At 51.6% G+C, this 17,090-nt stretch overlaps 1 protein-coding gene across 6 annotated transcripts in view; it reads right to left on the reverse strand.

The window, feature by feature from the left end:
- Positions 1 to 2,192: 2,192 nt before the first annotated feature.
- The window catches only part of LOC105490974 (phosphopantothenoylcysteine decarboxylase), a 28,050-nt gene continuing 13,152 nt past the window's right edge, over positions 2,193 to 17,090 (reverse strand). For 4 of the 6 annotated variants that reach the window (XM_071100987.1, XM_011757020.2, XM_011757023.2 and 1 more), the window contains 4 exons: positions 8,665 to 8,760; positions 7,700 to 7,828; positions 3,213 to 3,381; positions 2,193 to 2,783 (listed from right to left, as the gene is read on the reverse strand). In XM_071100987.1, the coding sequence (XP_070957088.1) occupies positions 2,698 to 2,783; positions 3,213 to 3,381; positions 7,700 to 7,828; positions 8,665 to 8,760 (480 nt within the window). In that variant the 3' untranslated portion in view covers positions 2,193 to 2,697. The remainder of the gene's footprint in view (positions 2,784 to 3,212; positions 3,382 to 7,699; positions 7,829 to 8,664; positions 8,761 to 17,090) is intronic. The other 2 variants (XM_011757021.3, XM_011757022.2) reach the window with 2 other exon arrangements.

The raw sequence follows: 17,090 nt of genomic DNA on the forward strand, positions 1-17,090 counted from the left end.
CGGGACCTGACCAGCGCAGCGGGGTGCAGGAAGGGCTGGAGGCGGCCCAGGGTGGAAGCTGGGCCTTGGTTTGGAGGCTTCTGCCTCCCACCCAGCAGCATCCACAGCAGCCTTGAAGGGCTCATGGCTGCCACACAACAGTGCATGTTTCAGACCCAAATGTTCTATTCTCTGAAACTTCCAGAATTCTATAAAAATATCAGGGAGGCTAGAATCTTCTCTGAGAAACATTTCTCCCTAAGATGAAGATAATTTCCAGTGCTTGGACACCTCATGGGGAAAGCGGTGATTGTCACTCCCACTCAGCACCTCGCTGGCAGATGGGGCCAGCTAAATGCAGCACCTGCTCCTCTTAGCTCCAGTCTGGCTCAGGCAACAGCTGGGCTCTTTAGGCCCAGCCCAGCCCCATTCATCCAGACCCCCCCTTCAAAATGAGCAGCAGGGATGCAGGACTGCTGTGGGTGGGAGATGGAGAGGCGAACCCCCAGGGACAGGGGCCTCCAGCTGGCCTGAGTCCACAGAGATCTATGTTCCCTTCTAGCCAACAAGGCAAAGTCCTACTGAGCAGCAACAGCTGTTTTCAGAGCTCTGGGACAGTGGCCTGTGAACTTCCCTGCTCCCATGGCCTTTTCACACAGGCACTTTTTGGTTGATCTCCCTGGGCAACTGCCTTCCCTAAAATGCCTGGCATAGATCCTCACACATGATGAATACTCAGAAAACGGTATCAGTTTCTGTTAAAATTGGGAAGTGGCTGGGCGCGGTGGCTCACGCCTATAATCCCAGCACTTTGGGAGGCCGTGGCCAGCAGATCACTTGAGGTCAGGAGTTCGACATCAGTCTGGCCAACATGGCAAAACCCATCTCTACAAACAATTCAAAAATAAGCTGGGCGTGGTGGCGGGCACCTGTAATCCCAGCTACTCAGGAGGCTGAGGAGGGAGAATGGCTTGAGCTGTGATTGCACCACTGCACTCCAGCCTGGGCGACGGAGCGAGACTGTGTCTCAAAAAATAAATAAATAAAAATAAAAATAAAATTGGGAAGCCTCACCATTTACTGGTGGGTTGCTGAGGGAGAGGAAGGGCAATGTGGACAAGAAGGAAGTTGGAAACCCTGGAAATGGACTTTTAGGACCATCCCCGGGTTTCAGTTACCCAGGTTCCCTTCAGGCCCCATCCCCAAGCTAGCCAAAGAAGTTGGTTCTTGATGTTACTAGTTATAGTTTATTTCGTGCCCTAAGGCAATTTTATCCCAAAGGGTCACAGGTGAAGTCAAGTGCTGTTGAGATAAAGGCTGTGGAGGCTGCTGGAGCACTGATTCCAGCCAGAGGGCTTCCTGGTCCCCTCAAGGCACCTCTACTCTCAGCGTTCTCAGAGCCCACGTGGGATGTCCCCTATACCTGGCCTGGAAGTCGGAGGGCAGGAAGCCAGCCTCAGGCTCAGTTCCAAATATGCAGACAAGCCCTCCCCACTGCAGCCACACCAAATGGCAATTAGGTCAAAAGCTGGGTAGCAGAGGGTTTCTGGGCCAGAGTGCATGGTGTCTCTGGATCTACTTCCCTTGGTCATGTATACTGGGGGTCGGGGGGTCACAGACACCCAGGCCCCTGCCTCAGGTCCAGCAAAGCTGAAAGGATGAGAACAGAGGAAACCAGGAAGCAGGAAAGAGGCCTGGGACCCAGGGCAGGGTCAACCCTCCTGGCTGCTTACCTGTCACCTGCATAAAGGGATGTGTCAGCTTAGCATCCAGGATTTTCTTTTTCCCAAAATGAGATGGGGCATTGCAGTAAATGTTAGGAAAGCTCTCTGGCATATAAGCATGCCTAGTTTTAACTTCCATTGATTTGACATTTACTATGTTCCAGGCACTCAGTGGCATGGGTATTTTGCACACATAATTTCACCGAATCCTCTCAACAACTCCCTGAGGGTAGGAAACAAGATAGCTGAGGAAAGTGAAGGTCAGGAAGGCTAAGTCCTGAACCAAACTCCCACTGCCAGTAAGTGGCAGAGCTGGGATTGGAACTAGGGGCTTTCTGGCTTCAGAACTTTATCCTTAACCACCATGTTATATGGGGACTAAAGAGTACCAGTGAGTCATCAACCCAGACCCTTCCCCAGCCACACCTGGCAACACCCCTTGGTCTCTGGGACCACAGTTGGGTTATAGGGAAAGAATGGAGCCTCCTAAACGGTGATTGTTCTTTATTTCCCCGCACCTTCAATCTCATGGCATGGTCTGCAGGAAACCTCAGAGTCCTGCCAACTCGCAGGCTTCGCTGATCGCATGGCATCTGGGCACCCCGCCAAAGAGCTGAAGCTCCCAAGGCTCAGCCAGGACTCTCCAGCTGTGGTGTTTCTAAAAGTCATTCTGGGTGAGATGTAGAGCCGAGTTTTCCCAGTCACTCAGTCCTCCTCCAGTGAGGACAACACTGCTTGCTCTCCTGGCTTGCCTCACCCATCCAGGAAAAGGTGGGGATGGGCTCTAGGCAGCGGCCTCTCTTGGTTGAAAGAAGCTGAGACCTGAGCCTTCTGTCCAGTATAACCTGGAGCAGGCCCAGCCCCTGGGGAGGCTCAGAGCAGGTCCCCCATTCAGCAAATAAGGGAATCCTCCTATTTTGCCAACATCCATCTTCACCGACTTGGCCTGAACACATGCCGAATACAGAGGGACAACCATGACAGAAATTCCAGGTCAACTCTGCTGGAAGCCACTGTGCTGGAAGAGGACTTCTTTCACTTTGTCCACGATGGTCCCCACTTCAGCCATGGCTCCCAGACCTGGGAGCAAAATTCCGCTGTAGCCAGACAGGCAGACAGTGCCTGTAGCCCTGCAGACCCCTGCCCATTGCTCCCTGAGTGCTCCACCGAGAGCCCAAGGCCTGAGAGGGCAAGGTCTGTCTCTGCCTGAGTCAGACACATCATATCTCTCCCGAGACCCCCGGTGAGGCCCTGGGAATCGTTCCAGTAGCCATCCTTAACTACGTGTGGGCTGCGTGCCAGGGACTCTACCACGTACTTTACATGGTCCATCCCATTTTACCCTACCAATCTGGAGGCAGGAATTACAATTCCCATTTTCCAACTGAGAAAGCTAAGCTCAGAGAATGGTTTGCTAAGGTCATAACAGGCCAGGAACTGAACTGAGATGTGACCCCAAAGCTGAGCCCCTTCTACGGCCATGGGCTATGAGCCTGGCAAGACACCCACCTTCGTCTCCACACACCAGCTTCTTGGCCACACAGGGGATCTCGACATAGCCGAAGGCCTTGAGCTGGTCTACCTGCTGCGCTGTGATAGGGTGCTCCCACATGGTGGTGTTCATGGCCGGGCAGAAGAGCAGGGGCTTGCTGCGGTCCCAGGCCCGGATGACGCAGGTCTGTGAACAAAGCCGGGGAAGTGGGGGTCTTGCTACTCTGTCTGCCACCTTCCCCACTGCCCTCCAGACCCTGCAGCCAGCAGCCCAGCTGTGGGCTTGAGATGAATGGGCACAGCCTGGCTGCCGGGAACTGTCTCGTCTCTCAGGGGTGGAGGCTGTGTCTCCTCGCCTCTCTCCACCTCCCCACAGGCTCTGGCACAGGATCCTACAAACAGGAGGTGCTCAACCAACGCTCAGACCTCCAGCAGGTATCCCTGTGCCTAAGCCTCCTCCAGGTAGGCTCACACCTCCTGGGAGAAGCAACCCTGGGGAGCAGAAGGCAGGCTTTTTTGGTTACACCAGAAAGCAAAGGACGAGGCTGCTCCTCAGTGGGGCCCATCTACCCGACATCAGCTCTGCAAGGCCAGCTAAAGTCTGGCAATGAAAACATCTGCCGTTACCAAAACCTTCTCATGTATAGGATCTCATTAACCCTCACTGTGACCTTATAAAGAAGGTGTTGGCTGGGTGCAGTGGCTCACACCTGTAATCCCAGCACTTTGGAGGCCGAGGCAGGCAGATCACAAGGTCAGGAGATCAAGACCATCCTGGCTAACATGGTAAAACCCTGTCTCTACTAAAAATACAAAAAATTAGCCAGGCGTGGTGGCAGGCACCTGTAGTCCCAGCTACTTGGGAGGCTGAGGCAGGAGAATCGCTTGAACCTGGGAGGCGGAGTTTGCAGTGAGCCGAGATCACACCACTGTACTCCAGCCTGGGTGACAGAGCAAGACTCCATCTCAGGAAAAAAAAAAAAAAAAAAAAAAAAAAGGAAGGTGCTGTCCCATTTCACAGATGGGGAGCTGCAGCTCCCTGAGAGGTAAGCAGTCATCCAAGTCCACACCCGGACAATGGGCGCCACTCAGGCAGTTTTCCACTGCACAGCCTCACCATCTCCCAAATCCAGGCTGTCCCACCAAGCCACAGACCTGAGCAGCTATGAAAGGAGCCATCCAGCTCACAGAGTCCTTTGTGCCATGGACTTTGAAATTACGTAGCGCTGAGTTCAAATCCTGGCTGTGCTCTGTATTACTAGCTGTGAGAACCTGGACATGGGACTGAAGGCCAGGGCCTGCCTTCCTCTCTAGAAAGGTCCCTCCCTGGGCAGCAGTGAAGACTGAGGTGAGAATGACTACAAAGCTCTGAGCGCAGGGCCAGGCACAAAGCACAGGCTCCAGGGCAGTGACTCCTGGGCTTCCCACAGGCGTAGGCTCCCTGGGCTGGGGGCCGCCTGGGGAGAGAGAAGCTCCCAGTGCTCTGACTAATCCAGACACTTCTTCCAGGGCTGTGAGCCCCTCAGGGTAACAGGGGCTGGAACCCCTCCCCTGAAGGGAAGCTCATCTGGGAAAAGAGGGAGTCCAGAGAACAATGCCTCGACAGGCCAGGACCAGCACCTCCCCCAAGTCCCAGGGACAGGGAGGAAGCAGGACAGCAAACAGCCCTGGGACCTGGCTGCTTGCATCAGCCACAGCATTAGTTTCCCACCAAGCCTTCTCAATGCGGCACCCGGGCTATGAGTGGACAGTTTCAGTCACACTTCCTCTTGGCTCCGTGCCACCCACTACTTCTGCAGAAGTCAAGAGCATACCTAGAAGAGTCTCTCCACTGTGTGCAGGGTGGGAGCAAGGGCTGGGCTTGGCTTTCTAAGTGCCCTCAAAGCAAAGAACACCAACCAGGGTGAAAACCAGCACTCCACCTCCTCTCAGACAAGCCTCAGCTCCTCTGAACCCACGAAAGCAGACAGGGGGAAAGGAGGGCCTCGGTTCCCACGGTGACATCTCTTTGGCCAGTGCTGTGTTCAACACTTCAGGCTATGCCCCTGGGAGTTCACGTGGACAGGGGAGAAGGCCTGGATCCCAGTTAGGAGACCGGCTCCTAGCCAGAATGGTGACCCAGAGAGATTGTCTGCTCTTTCTAGGTCCGACTGCCTGTTTAGCACAAATAGGCCAGGGCCTTATTGAGCTAGAGGACAGAGGGAGATGGGCCTGGAGGCCAGGAGCACGGTCACGCCTAGCACACTGCCCTCACAGCACTCCACGCCCTGGGCCCTGGAAAGGGAGGTTTGTGGAGGGAGGAGCAGGCTCAGCTTCCTTTCAGGGATGTAGGGAGAAAACAGCTACAGAGAGAGAACACAGCCACAGGCCACCAATGCCCACACTTCAAACTTTGTAAAATTTGAGATTCCTTGAAACGTTTGTGACTTCCAAGGAAAACCTTTGAGGCAAATGATCCGGGGGCTGGTCTTGGGAACATGTTTCACTTCCCAGCCAACTCTGGAGGAGGGAAGCCCAGGGATTTCATGAAGTGATGGCAGCTTAGAAGGAAAATGGAAAGCAGAGCTTGCAGGAAGGAGGAAAGCACCCTTGCAGAGCTGACCCAGGCCAGGGCTTAGCTCCCAGAGGCCAGTGCTTTGTCACACCAGCTGCTGCTGACCCACCAGCGGGGAGCCTGGAGATTTGGTGACATGGTGCTGGCCACACAGAACTCTGACCCAATTTGATGAGAGCAGCCAGGAAATTCAACTGTTCTAGCTGCAGCTGCTATGTCAGTTGTGGCACCAGTGCTGCTGGGAAGCCTTTTTGTTTGTTTGTTTTTTGAGACAGAGTCTCACCTCTGTAGCCCAGGCTGGAGTACAGTGGCACAATCACAGCTCACTGTAGCCTTGACCTCCTGGGTTCAAGCGATCCTCCCACCTCAGCCTCCTGAGTAGCTGGGGACCACAGGCATGCACCACCACACCTGGCTAATTTTTTTGTATTTTTTGTAGAGATGGAGTCTCACCATGTTGCTCAGGCTGGTCTCAAACTCCTGGGCTCAATAGATTTTCCTGCCTCAGCCTCCCAAAGTGCTGGGATTACAGGCATGAGCCACCATGCCCAGCCCTTTCTTTTTTTTTTTTTCAATAGAGACAGGGTCTCGCTATGTTGCCCAGGGTGGACCACACTGGCTATTCTGGCTATTCACAGTCACAATCAAGGGGCACTGCAGCCTAGAACTCCTGGGCTTAAGCGATCCTCCCACCTCAGCCTCCCAAGTAGCTGGGACTATAGGGAAAGTCTTCCTGATGACATTACTCCCAGGCTCTCTTCTCTGCACTCCCTTCCCCTGTTCCTGGCCACACAAGTTGTTCTTCTGCTCACCCTGTGCTCTTATTCAAATGATGCTTAAATCACTGGCAGATTCTTTGAGGAGTGCCTTTAGAGCCCATTGACAAGTATACAAGAACACTAATCTGTGACCCCAAAAAACATCCTGTCCCAGCTTCATTATCCACCTTCTTCACCACATGAAACTCTGAAAAACTCCCAGCTACTTGCAAAAGTAAAACTGCTAGTTACCCCATACATGCAATATTTACTGGATGTCTACCACAGGCCCAGCACTATGCAAGGTGGTGACTCCATAGTCAAAGGACTGACTGGGGTCATTCAGGACTGTAGTCCTCACCAGAGGATACTCCCTTCCCACTGCCATGGGTGATCAAGCGTGGCATTCTCCTTCCAGCCTGGGAGCTCCGTGTCCTGTGAGGCTCTCAGCATAGACCCCAGTACGTGGTAGGCGAAAGCTCAATAAATGAGGTGAGGGGTGGCAATAAGGGAGAGGGAGGAGAGAAATCACACCCAAATCTTCCCAGAACGATTATATAAACAAAGGCAGCTCCCCTTTACGGGCAACAGCTCCCTGGAGGCATCTTAGGCCTAGGACAGCGCCCACTTTGGACAGCTGGACTTCCATTTCTCCCTACCACCCATCGGCTCTCGCCACTGCCCCTATCTTTCTCCCCTCTTCCCCTCTAAGCTTCCCATAATATATAGGAACACTACAAGGGCAATAAAGTGTATGAGACATCTATGAAGAAGTGAATCCCCAATCACATTGCCCACGTGTATACCCTGATCTGGGGAGAAGGCAGAAGCAGGAGGTGATGGGGCTGGGCAGAAACAGTGGAAGAGCACATCCAGGCAGCCCACAGAGAGGGACAAAGAACAAGGAACGAGGGTCTGCTTGTGGGCACCTGGCTGGATGCCAAGGGCAGGGGAGAAGGGGACACTCCTGGGGAGCAGCAGTAGGTCAAGCTGACCCATCAGGACCAGGGCTGTGCCCACGTGCTGGAGAGAAGGTGAGACGACTAGGGGGCGATGGGGGGAATGGGAGAGCATGATCTCCCTGAGTAGACTGGGGCCCCACAGCAGCAGGTCTCCTTGTACAAGGATGTCTGCAGCTCAGCAAACTGGGAGTGAAGCCCAGGGAGGGACAAGGGCACCAGGGCATCACTCACAAGCAAGTTGTCACAGATGCCACTGGCCACCTTCCCCAGCGTGTTGGCATCAAGAGGAGCCACCAGCAGGAGGTCTGCCCACCTCCGCAGGTCAATGTGCAGAACTGGGTCAGAGCGGCTCTTCCACATCTGGCAGAGGGAAGAAAAAGGGGTCAGTGTGGAGGAAGTGGGATGCAGCGCCAAGGCAGGCCAGGAGACTGAGAAGCCCACTGACCTGCCCTGCCCAGGCCAACCTCCGTTCCCTCCTGCAGCTAAGCTGGCGAGCACTAGCCATGGAGCCAGCAGCCGAGAGAACCAGGCCAGAGGAAACAAGCGCCCCTTGTCTCTCTGAGCTACTCCCTTCACGGTTTGGCTTTCAAGAGAACTGACATCTGGCAGGGAGCTCCCGGCCTGTCTGCTTGAGGCGGATGCTTGGGTTGTCCAAGCCAGTGGAAGGCTCTGGGGCAGTGAGAAATGGAGGGGGTGGGGGCAGGGAAGACAGACCAGCCGGAAATGTTCTAGGCTGAGAATGTTTGGAAATGCCTGGCAGGGAACCCCTGTGAGGCCCACACTCAGTGTCTGGTGAATCAGCCAGTGCCCACCCATCCGCAGGGGAGATGCAGCAGAGCCCAGTGGCCGTGGGAAGTGAGGCGTTCTCTTTAGCCCTGACGCCAGGAGCCACGTGGACAAGGGTGGTGGGAACAGAGCTCCTCTGTGGTTTCATCAGCCCAGATAAGTACAAGGACACTCAACCTCAGGCACCAGGCCAAAGCCCAGCTCCGCCTGGGCTGGGAGGAGACTAGGGCCTCCTGCAGGCCAGAAGCTAGACAGATGTTTTCTTCATTGCCTCTGCCCAGAGGGCCCTGACCGTGGATTTGAGCCCAGCCTGTCTGTTCCAGCTGCCAGACCATAGGCTGCAGGGAGGACTGCTCTGTCCTGCTGGTGGAAAGTCAACGGGACTCAGCCCAGGAGCCCCCAGCACTGACCTCCCATTCATCAGCATCGCTGTAGAGGGTGACAGGAATGTCCTGGGGGCTGTAGAAATGTTTGGCTCTCTCAGTTGTGACCACTGCTACTTCCAGCTGTCACCAAGAAAAAGGGGGTGGTGGGGAGGGAGGAAGAAACTGTTACCAGAGTCACAGGCCTGGAGGTCACAGGAGGGTCAGGGCAGGCAAGTGCTATCTTCACAGGCTGGCTTTAGAGAGGACTTCCCTCCTTAGCTGCAAGCTCCATGTCTGCTTAGCTACTTCTGCTGTCACCCAAAGGTCAGGCCCTACCAGGTGTGGCTGTTTCACTTCCCTATCTGAGGGGCTGCTGAGGAATGAGTCACCAACTGCCCATATATACAAAGCTGCAAGCTCCTGCCACTCGGGCAGAGGGAGGCCCAGGGGCAGAGGCACGCAAGTGACAGGAAAGGAAGTCAAGGCCAGGGCTGCAGAGGCCACAGCAGGCAGGAGGGGCCACCCAAGGAGGCTCATAGGTCCTGAGTTCTGTGCCACACAGCAGCCCTGCCCTCTGCAGGCCAAGGCACTGGGGGCTGAGGCACAGCATGTCCTCTGTGCATGCATGCCCCCAAGAGAAGGCAGACAGTGTCCCTTCACGTACTTCTAGGAACATGGGCACAGGCTGCAGACAGGCTCCTGGAAAACCCAGCTTGTGTGTGCCCTACACTCATGGGGTGAGAATGAGGTTTACCCGCACACTACCCATTCACTAAGAAATTACTAATGCAAACCAGGGCTGCCTGCAATCTGCTTAACAGAACACATGGCTGTGAGAAACAGCACCCAGGAGTGTGAAGGGCACTAGATGGGTTGGTCATCATTTGTAAAACAAGAATTTTTTTTTTTTTTTTTTTTTTTTTTTGAGATGGAGTCTCATTCTGTCGCCCAGGCTGGAGTGCAGTGGCATGATCTCGGCTCACCACAATCTCCGCCCCCAGGTTCAAGAGATTCTCCTGCCTCAGTCTCCCAAGTAGCTGGGATTACAGGTGCATACCACCACATCCAGCTAATTTTTGTGTTTTTAGTAGAGACGAGGTTTTTCACCATGTTGGCCAGGCTGGTCTCAAACTCCTGACCTCAGGTGATCCACCCACCCGAGTCTCCCAAAGTGCTACGATTACAGGTGTGAGCCACCGCACCCAGCCTGTAAAACAAGATTTTAGACTAACAAGCTGGCAAAGTACAGGGGCCCAGAAGAAGTAGCTGGCAGGGAGAGGGGAGTGTAGGAAACCACATCTTTGGGGGAAACCAATGAGTCAGGAGAGGACATTTGTTTCTCTGGACATTTATCCAGAAAAAAGAAAAGTCAAGGGTGGCAAGGACAGAACCATCAAGCAGCCAGAGCTATAGTCGTGGGCCATGTCTGGGCCAGACCCAGCCTACAGACATGCTGTTTGGCCTATACAAGATCATTAACATTTTTTTTTTTTTTTTTTTTTTTTTTTTTTGAGACGGAGTCTCGCTGTGTCTCCCAGGCTGGAGTGCAGTGGCGTGATCTCGGCTCACTGCAAGCTCCGCCTCCCGGGTTCACGCCATTCTCCCGCCTCAGCCTCCAAAGTAGCTGAGACTACAGGCGCCCGCCACCACGCCCGGCTAGTTTTTTGTATTTTTAGTAGAGACGGGGTTTCACCATGTTAGCCAGGATAGTCTCGATCTCCTGACCTCGTGATCCACCCGCCTCGGCCTCCCAAAGTGCTGGGATTACAGGCTTGAGCCACCGCGCCCGGCCGATCATTAACATTTTTGAGCCAACATGTCCAAGTTGGGAGATTTCGCATAGAAAATTCAATTTCCTCAGTTCTTGTGAAAAGCTGAAGGCTCGGCGCTGCTGGACACACATTCCTACTTGAGAGCGACGTGGTGCCCTAAGGCCTGCCTCTCGCTCTGTAGAGCGTGCCCATGCCAATTTCACCTTGTCCTCATTCTTCACTACTGTCTCTCTGAGGCACCCCCTCCTCGCTTGCTTCCTGTATATTGTACAGGACGGAGTGAGTGACACATTGGCACGGCACCTAGGCAAAAAGCTAGGACCAAGGAGTAGAAGTCTCAGAGAAGAAGACTAAGGAAGAACTTCAGAAAGTCTGGGGTTCTGAGTTCTATTAACTTGTCCATTCTCCATCTCACTCCCCCTTAGGATCTACCATGCCCAGAACCTGCAAAAAAATCCTCAGGGACCTTTTCAGAGGTCCGTCACTTATTTATTTATTTACAGACAGGGTCTTACTCCATTGCTCAGGATACAGTGCAGTTGCGTGATCATGGCTCACTGCAGTCTCAACCTCCCTGGGCTCAGGTGATCCTCCCATCTCAGCCTCTCGAGTAGCTGGGACTACAGGTGCATGTCACCATGCCCAGTTAATTTTTTGTATTTTCGGTAGAGACAGTGTTTCACCATGTTGCCCAGGATGGTCTCAAACTCCTAGGCTCAAGCAATCCACCCACCTTGCCTCCCAAAGTGCTAGGATTACAAGCATGAACCACCATGCCCGGCCTAGAGGTCATTTAAACCAAACCCCGACTGAATGCTGGAGTCCCCCTAGGATGACCCTGAACAAGTGTTGCCCAGTTCTGAGGGCTGCCTTATCCCTCCCCAGAACCCAGTCCTAGAGATGCCACTGGGCCAGCACAGGTGGGGAGAGTAGGGCAGGGCAGGGCGGGGCCATGCTGAAGGCCTGTCTTTTTCGTGGGGAAGACACAAGGTAGTGATAAGGTAAAGGAGAGGGCATAATAAGTCAGGGTAACCATAAGAAGAATAACCTACACCTTTCAAACCCACAGAAGGAAATTCAATCTACACATAAAGGATACAAAAGGAGAAAAAGAAGCAGAGAGAACGTATGATAAACCATTTGGCCGGGAGCAGTAATGGGATTACGCTCATGCCTGTAATCCCAGCACTTTGGAAGGCCAAGACGGGCAGACTGCTTGAGCCCAAGAGTTCAACACCAGCCTGGGCAACATGGTAAGACCCCATCTCTACAAAAAATACAAAAATTAGCCAGGCATGGTGGTGTGCACCTGCAGTCCCAGCTACCTTCGGGAGGCTGAAGTGGGCAGACCCCCTTGAGCCTGGGAAGGCAGAGGCTGTAGTGAGCAGAGATCAAGTTACTACACTCCAGTCTGAGTGACAGGGTGAGACCCTATCTCAAAAAAAAAAAAAAAAAAAAAAGCAAGCAAGCATTAAATAAGACAGCATAGGTTAATTCTAACATAATAATAATTATAGTAAATATATAACAGGCTTATCTCCTTGATTAAAATTCAGATTCTCATCTTGGATGTTGTTTAATCCATCAATATGTTGTCTAAAAAGATATATTTAAAGCAAAAGAACATATAAAGGTTAAACAGAAGAAAAAGCTTTTAGTTAAAATAAGGTAAACTCTGCTCCCTCCCAGAAACCCACTAAAATAAAAGCAAAGTAATTTTTTAGAAAAGATCTAAACTCAGCCGGGCGCGGTGGCTCACGCCCGTAATCCCAGCACTTTGGGAGGCCGAGGCGGGCGGATCACAAGGTCAGGAGATCGAGACCACGGTGAAACCCTGTCTCTACTAAAAATACAAAAAAAATTAGCCGGGCGCGGTTGTGGGCGCCTGTAGTCCCAGCTACTCGGGAGGCTGAGGCAGGAGAATGGCGTGAACCCGGGAGGTGGAGCTTGCAGTGAGCCGAGATCGCGCCACTGCACTCCAGCCTGGGCGACAGAGCGAGACTCCGTCTCAAAAAAAAAAAAAAGTAAAAAAAAAAAAAAAAAAAAAAGATCTAAACTCAGTGGCTCATGCCTGTAATCCCAGCACTTTGGGAGACTGAGGCAGGCAGATTGCTTGAGGACAGGAGTTCAAGACCAACATGGTGAAACCACATCCTTAATACAAAAAAATTAGCCGGCATGGTGGCGCACACCTATAGTCCCAGCTACTCTGGAGGCCAAGGTGGGAGGATCACTTGAGCCCAAGAAGTCGAGGCTGCAGTGAGCCAAGATCATGCCACTGTACTCCCACCTGGGTGACAAAGTGAGACCTTGTTGAAGGAAGGGGAGGGGAGGGGAGGGAAGGGGAAGGGAGGGGAAGGGAGGGAACTGCCGGTGCGGTGGCTCATGCCTGTAATCCCAACACTTTGGGAGCCTGAGGCGGGCGGATCACCTGAGGTGCGGAGGTTGAGACCAGCCAGAAACCCCGTCTCTACTAAAAATACAAAATTAGCTGGATGTGGTGGCGTATGCCTGTAATCCCAGCTACTCGGGAGGCCGAGGCAGGAGAATCGCTTGAACCTGGGAGGTGGAGGTTGCAGTGAGCCGAGATCGCGCCATTGCACTCCAGCCTGGGCAACAAGAGCTAAACTCCGTCTCAAAAAGAAAGAAAAGAAAAAAAGAAAGAAACTCCCAAGAACAAAAAGAAGAGGAACAACCACCAACAGTAGTTAAGACGTGCCAATGAGCTTTCAGAAGATGGAAGTGAAAGGAAGCACTAGCAGAGCAGATCCTAAAAGATTAGATTAGATTAGATCAGATCAGATTAGATTAGATAAGAAAATATCCAAAGCCTACACAGTAACTGAGACACAAGCCAATTAGAACCCAGGAGCCTAGGACTTGAGGAAGTGAGTACCACAAAGGTGAGCACGAGGAAGACAGCTGAATACAAAAGGACTGGTTCCTGACCTGTTAGAAGGAACAGCTAAAGTCCCCCCAGCTCTTCTTCCCACCCCAGGCAGCCAGACATACTACCCTTGAAGAGTTAGCACAACAGAGGACAAAGGAGTCTTGGAGCAGAAGTGAGTATCTATAGACCAAACAGAGAGACCCAAGCCTGCTTCCCCTACTTGACCCTAAGAATGCTAGGTCAACCAGGCAGGAGACTACTGGTCTGGAAAAAACAAATAACCCTGGGAGTAGGGAGATGTGGTAGGGAAGGAAACCTTCAGATATGGAATTCAGAGGTCCACCAACAAAACATTTCAATACCAGATGAGTACCCTGGCAGTGAAGACAGTTTCCAATCAGCTTTTGGCACCCAAATAAGAACAGCCAAGGAGTATCAGGTATTTGAGGAGAGCCCTCTAGCAAGAAAGAGATTACACAAACAGAAAATAGAAACCCAGCGGCAATGGAGGGAGAAGAAAATTTAAAAATGAGAGATTACACCCAAAAAACAAGAACATAACACTTTTTAAGATGAATATTCAAGGAACAAAAAAGAACTCTTAGAAATTAACATTATAAACAGTGAGATAAAAAATTCAACACAAGTTTAAAAGAAATCTTCCAGAAAGGAGAAAAAAAAAGACGGATAATAGTAGAAAAAAGATGAGAAAATCTAATCAACTCAGTAGGTTAAAAATTTTGATTAAAGAGTTCCAGAGAGAACAGAAAAATAGAGAGGAGATAATTACAAAAAAAATTAAAAATAAATTAAATTTTCCAGAAGTGAAGAACCCACAGGTGAGAGCCATTTACTCTGCCTGCAGGGGTGGGAGAAGGCATCCCCACTGTTAGGTTCATGAAGAAACCAGAGCATCATGTCTATCGATGCAGCCTGAACCCACAGCAGCTCTTCTGGTGGCCACATCCCCCTGCTGATGTATGGAGTTTGCAATCAGCAAAAACTCAAAAAAATTCTTCTCATTCATGCTGCTACTAGGCGCAAGCGCCAGGCTGTATCTGAGCAGTTATTTTTCTGGTCCCAAATGCAGTCCCTCACATGTCCCTGGCAAATTTCCCCTTATCAGAGTTGGCCTGCTGTTTGCTCAGCCTACAGAGAGCTCCTGAGAGCTCAATCCTGTTGCTCCTCCTCTCAGCCAGCACCACCATCAGTAGCCCCCAGAGACACTAATCCAAATTATGAACAGAACAAAGTCAAGGGCAGAGGCCATCCACAAGGTCCACAGAAGTGGGTGTGGCAGCAGAGCAAGGGGTAAGAAAGAACCAAGAAGAAACTGTTTCCAAGTTGGATCTTTCACTGGTTATAACATGCTGACAACATCCCCAGGCAGTCTAGGAAGAGGTCCTAGGATTCCATCAAAGGCCTCATCTAAATCGAAAAATACTTTGCTACTATCCAAAACATAAACTAAAATCAATATGCCTTGTTCCTAGTGATCCCAATCTAGCTTTTCTTAGCATTTACAAGCCTCATCTGTAGCAATTTGCAGAGCTCACCTCCTTCACCTTTTGGATAAATGGACATTAGCCATCTCCTGCCCCTGACCCCTTTTGACATTTCCCATACTTCCTGTAGGTCACCAACCACAGTTCCCTAGCACCCCAGGAGAGAACTTTCCCAGGACAGGAGATGAATCACCCACCCTCAGTTCAGGTCCCTCCTACCACTACAAGCTCAAAAGAGAAGATGAACAAAATGAGATCAAAGAATCCCTCCATTTCTTTTTGTTAAAAAAAAAAAAAGAGAGAGACTCACTTTGTCACCTAGGCTGGAGTGCAGTGGTGCAATCTCGGCTCACTGCAACCTCCCGGGTTCAAGGGATTCTCCTGCCTCAGCCTCCCACGTAGCTGGGATTACAAGTGTGCACCACCATGCCCAGCTAATTTTTGTATTTTTACTAGAGACAGGATTTCACCATGTTGGCCAGGCTGGTCTTGAACTCCAGAGCTAGGGCAATCCACCTGTCTCTGCCTCCCAAAGTGCTGGGATTACAGGAGTGAGCCACTGCGCCCAGCCCCTCCCATTTCTTCTTGTCCTCTGCTAATGTTACCATTGACCTCCAGCACCAGACACTGCTTCATTGTTCTTCTTCCAAATACATAAAACAGCCCTCTCGAGCCTCCTGAGTTTTGCCACAAGCTTCAGTTCACCCGGGGGGGCTCTGGACCACACTCTTCCTTCATCTCTAGTTACATGTCCTCCCTTCCACTTAACTGTTTTCCAACTCCTTCAACAGAAGGTTTCAGGTAGCCAGAGACCACATCTCTCCTGATACACTGCCTGCTTCTGCTCATGGGACCCCCATCTTTCATTTCTAAGAGCTTCCTAACCATCCTGAACTATTTGCTACTTAAGAACATCCCAGGTGGCCGGGCGCGGTGGCTCACGCCTGTAATCCCACCACTTTGGGAGGTCGAGGTGGGTGGATCACGAGGTCAGGAGATCGAGACCATCCTGGCTAACACAGTGAAACCCCATCTCTACTAAAAATACAAAAAATTAGCCGGGTGTGGTAGTGGGCGCCTGTAGTCCCAGCTACTCGGGAGGCTGAGGCAGGAGAATGGCACGAACCCGGGAGGCGGAGCTTGCAGTGAGCCGAGCCGAGATCGCGCCACTGCACTCCAGTCTGGGAGACACAGTGAGACTCCATCTCAAAAAAAAAAAAAAAAAAAGAACGTCCCAGGTTCATCGGGTTCATCGCCTCTATTCTGAAATTTGGAAAGCTACTTCCTGAAGATCTAGGTCCTCCACTCTCCCCAACTCCCAAAACCATCTTCCAGTTCGCAAAGCAGAGGACCTTGCCTAGTGCTGGACTTCAGAATCATCCCCAAATTGGGCACCAGGCATGGTGGCTCATTCCTGTCATCCCAGCACTTTGGGAGGCAGAAGTGGGCGGACTGCTTGAGTTCAGAAGTTTGGGATGAGACTGGGCAACAGGGCAAAACCTCTTCTCTACAAAAAAAATATAATCAATCAATCATCAATCAATAAAAACCTAAAAAAAAAAAAAAAATCCCCAAATAGGTAATGCCCTTGACTCAGGGGGTTCTCTCCTCCCTCTCAGCTCTACCCTTTCTTTCTTCCCTACACCATCACTCAAGGTCTCAGAGCCTTTAAGCCCCCACTGTCCCCTGGGGAGCTCCAACCCGGGTCCTGTTAAGCCTCTCACCCTGCTTGAGATCTTCCCTCTAAGCTCTTTGCCTTAACTCTCAGAGGCTCCACTCTCTAGCCACCCTCCCAGGTTACATAGTCACATTGTTAGGGAGCCTCCTGGGGTCAAGGTCTTCACTAAGGAGTAATGTGAAATATATGTGATGGGCGGGTCCTTCCTGATGCCTCACCTCTGACCCACTGAAGCAGCTGACTCTCCTTGGAGGTGACCCTGACTGACCCCAGTGTTGTCTAGCAGGCCCAGACTAGTTTTTCTGGTTTTAGAGGGATGTCACTTGATCTGATTCATCAGCCCTATGGGCTTTGTTCTTTTATTTTCATTCACTCCACCAAAAGGTCCTGGGAGCCAAGGGCTGGGCCCTGGGTCTGTACACACTTTAAAAAAAAAAAAAAAAAAAAAAAAAAGGCCTGTGTTACCTTCTATAATACTAAATAATTCTGACCATTTACTCATGTACCTTGACCTCTTCCCAGCAAATGCCAAGGAACCCCGGCAGGGCAGAAACTCCCTGAGGGCAGGAGCCTTCCTTGGCTTTCTCTTACACCTTTGTGGGTCCTGGTAGAAGCAGGGCTGGGCA

The sequence above is a fragment of the Macaca nemestrina genome, chromosome 7 (genome assembly GCF_043159975.1).
Source record: "Macaca nemestrina isolate mMacNem1 chromosome 7, mMacNem.hap1, whole genome shotgun sequence".
Taxonomy (NCBI): Eukaryota; Metazoa; Chordata; class Mammalia; order Primates; family Cercopithecidae; genus Macaca; species Macaca nemestrina.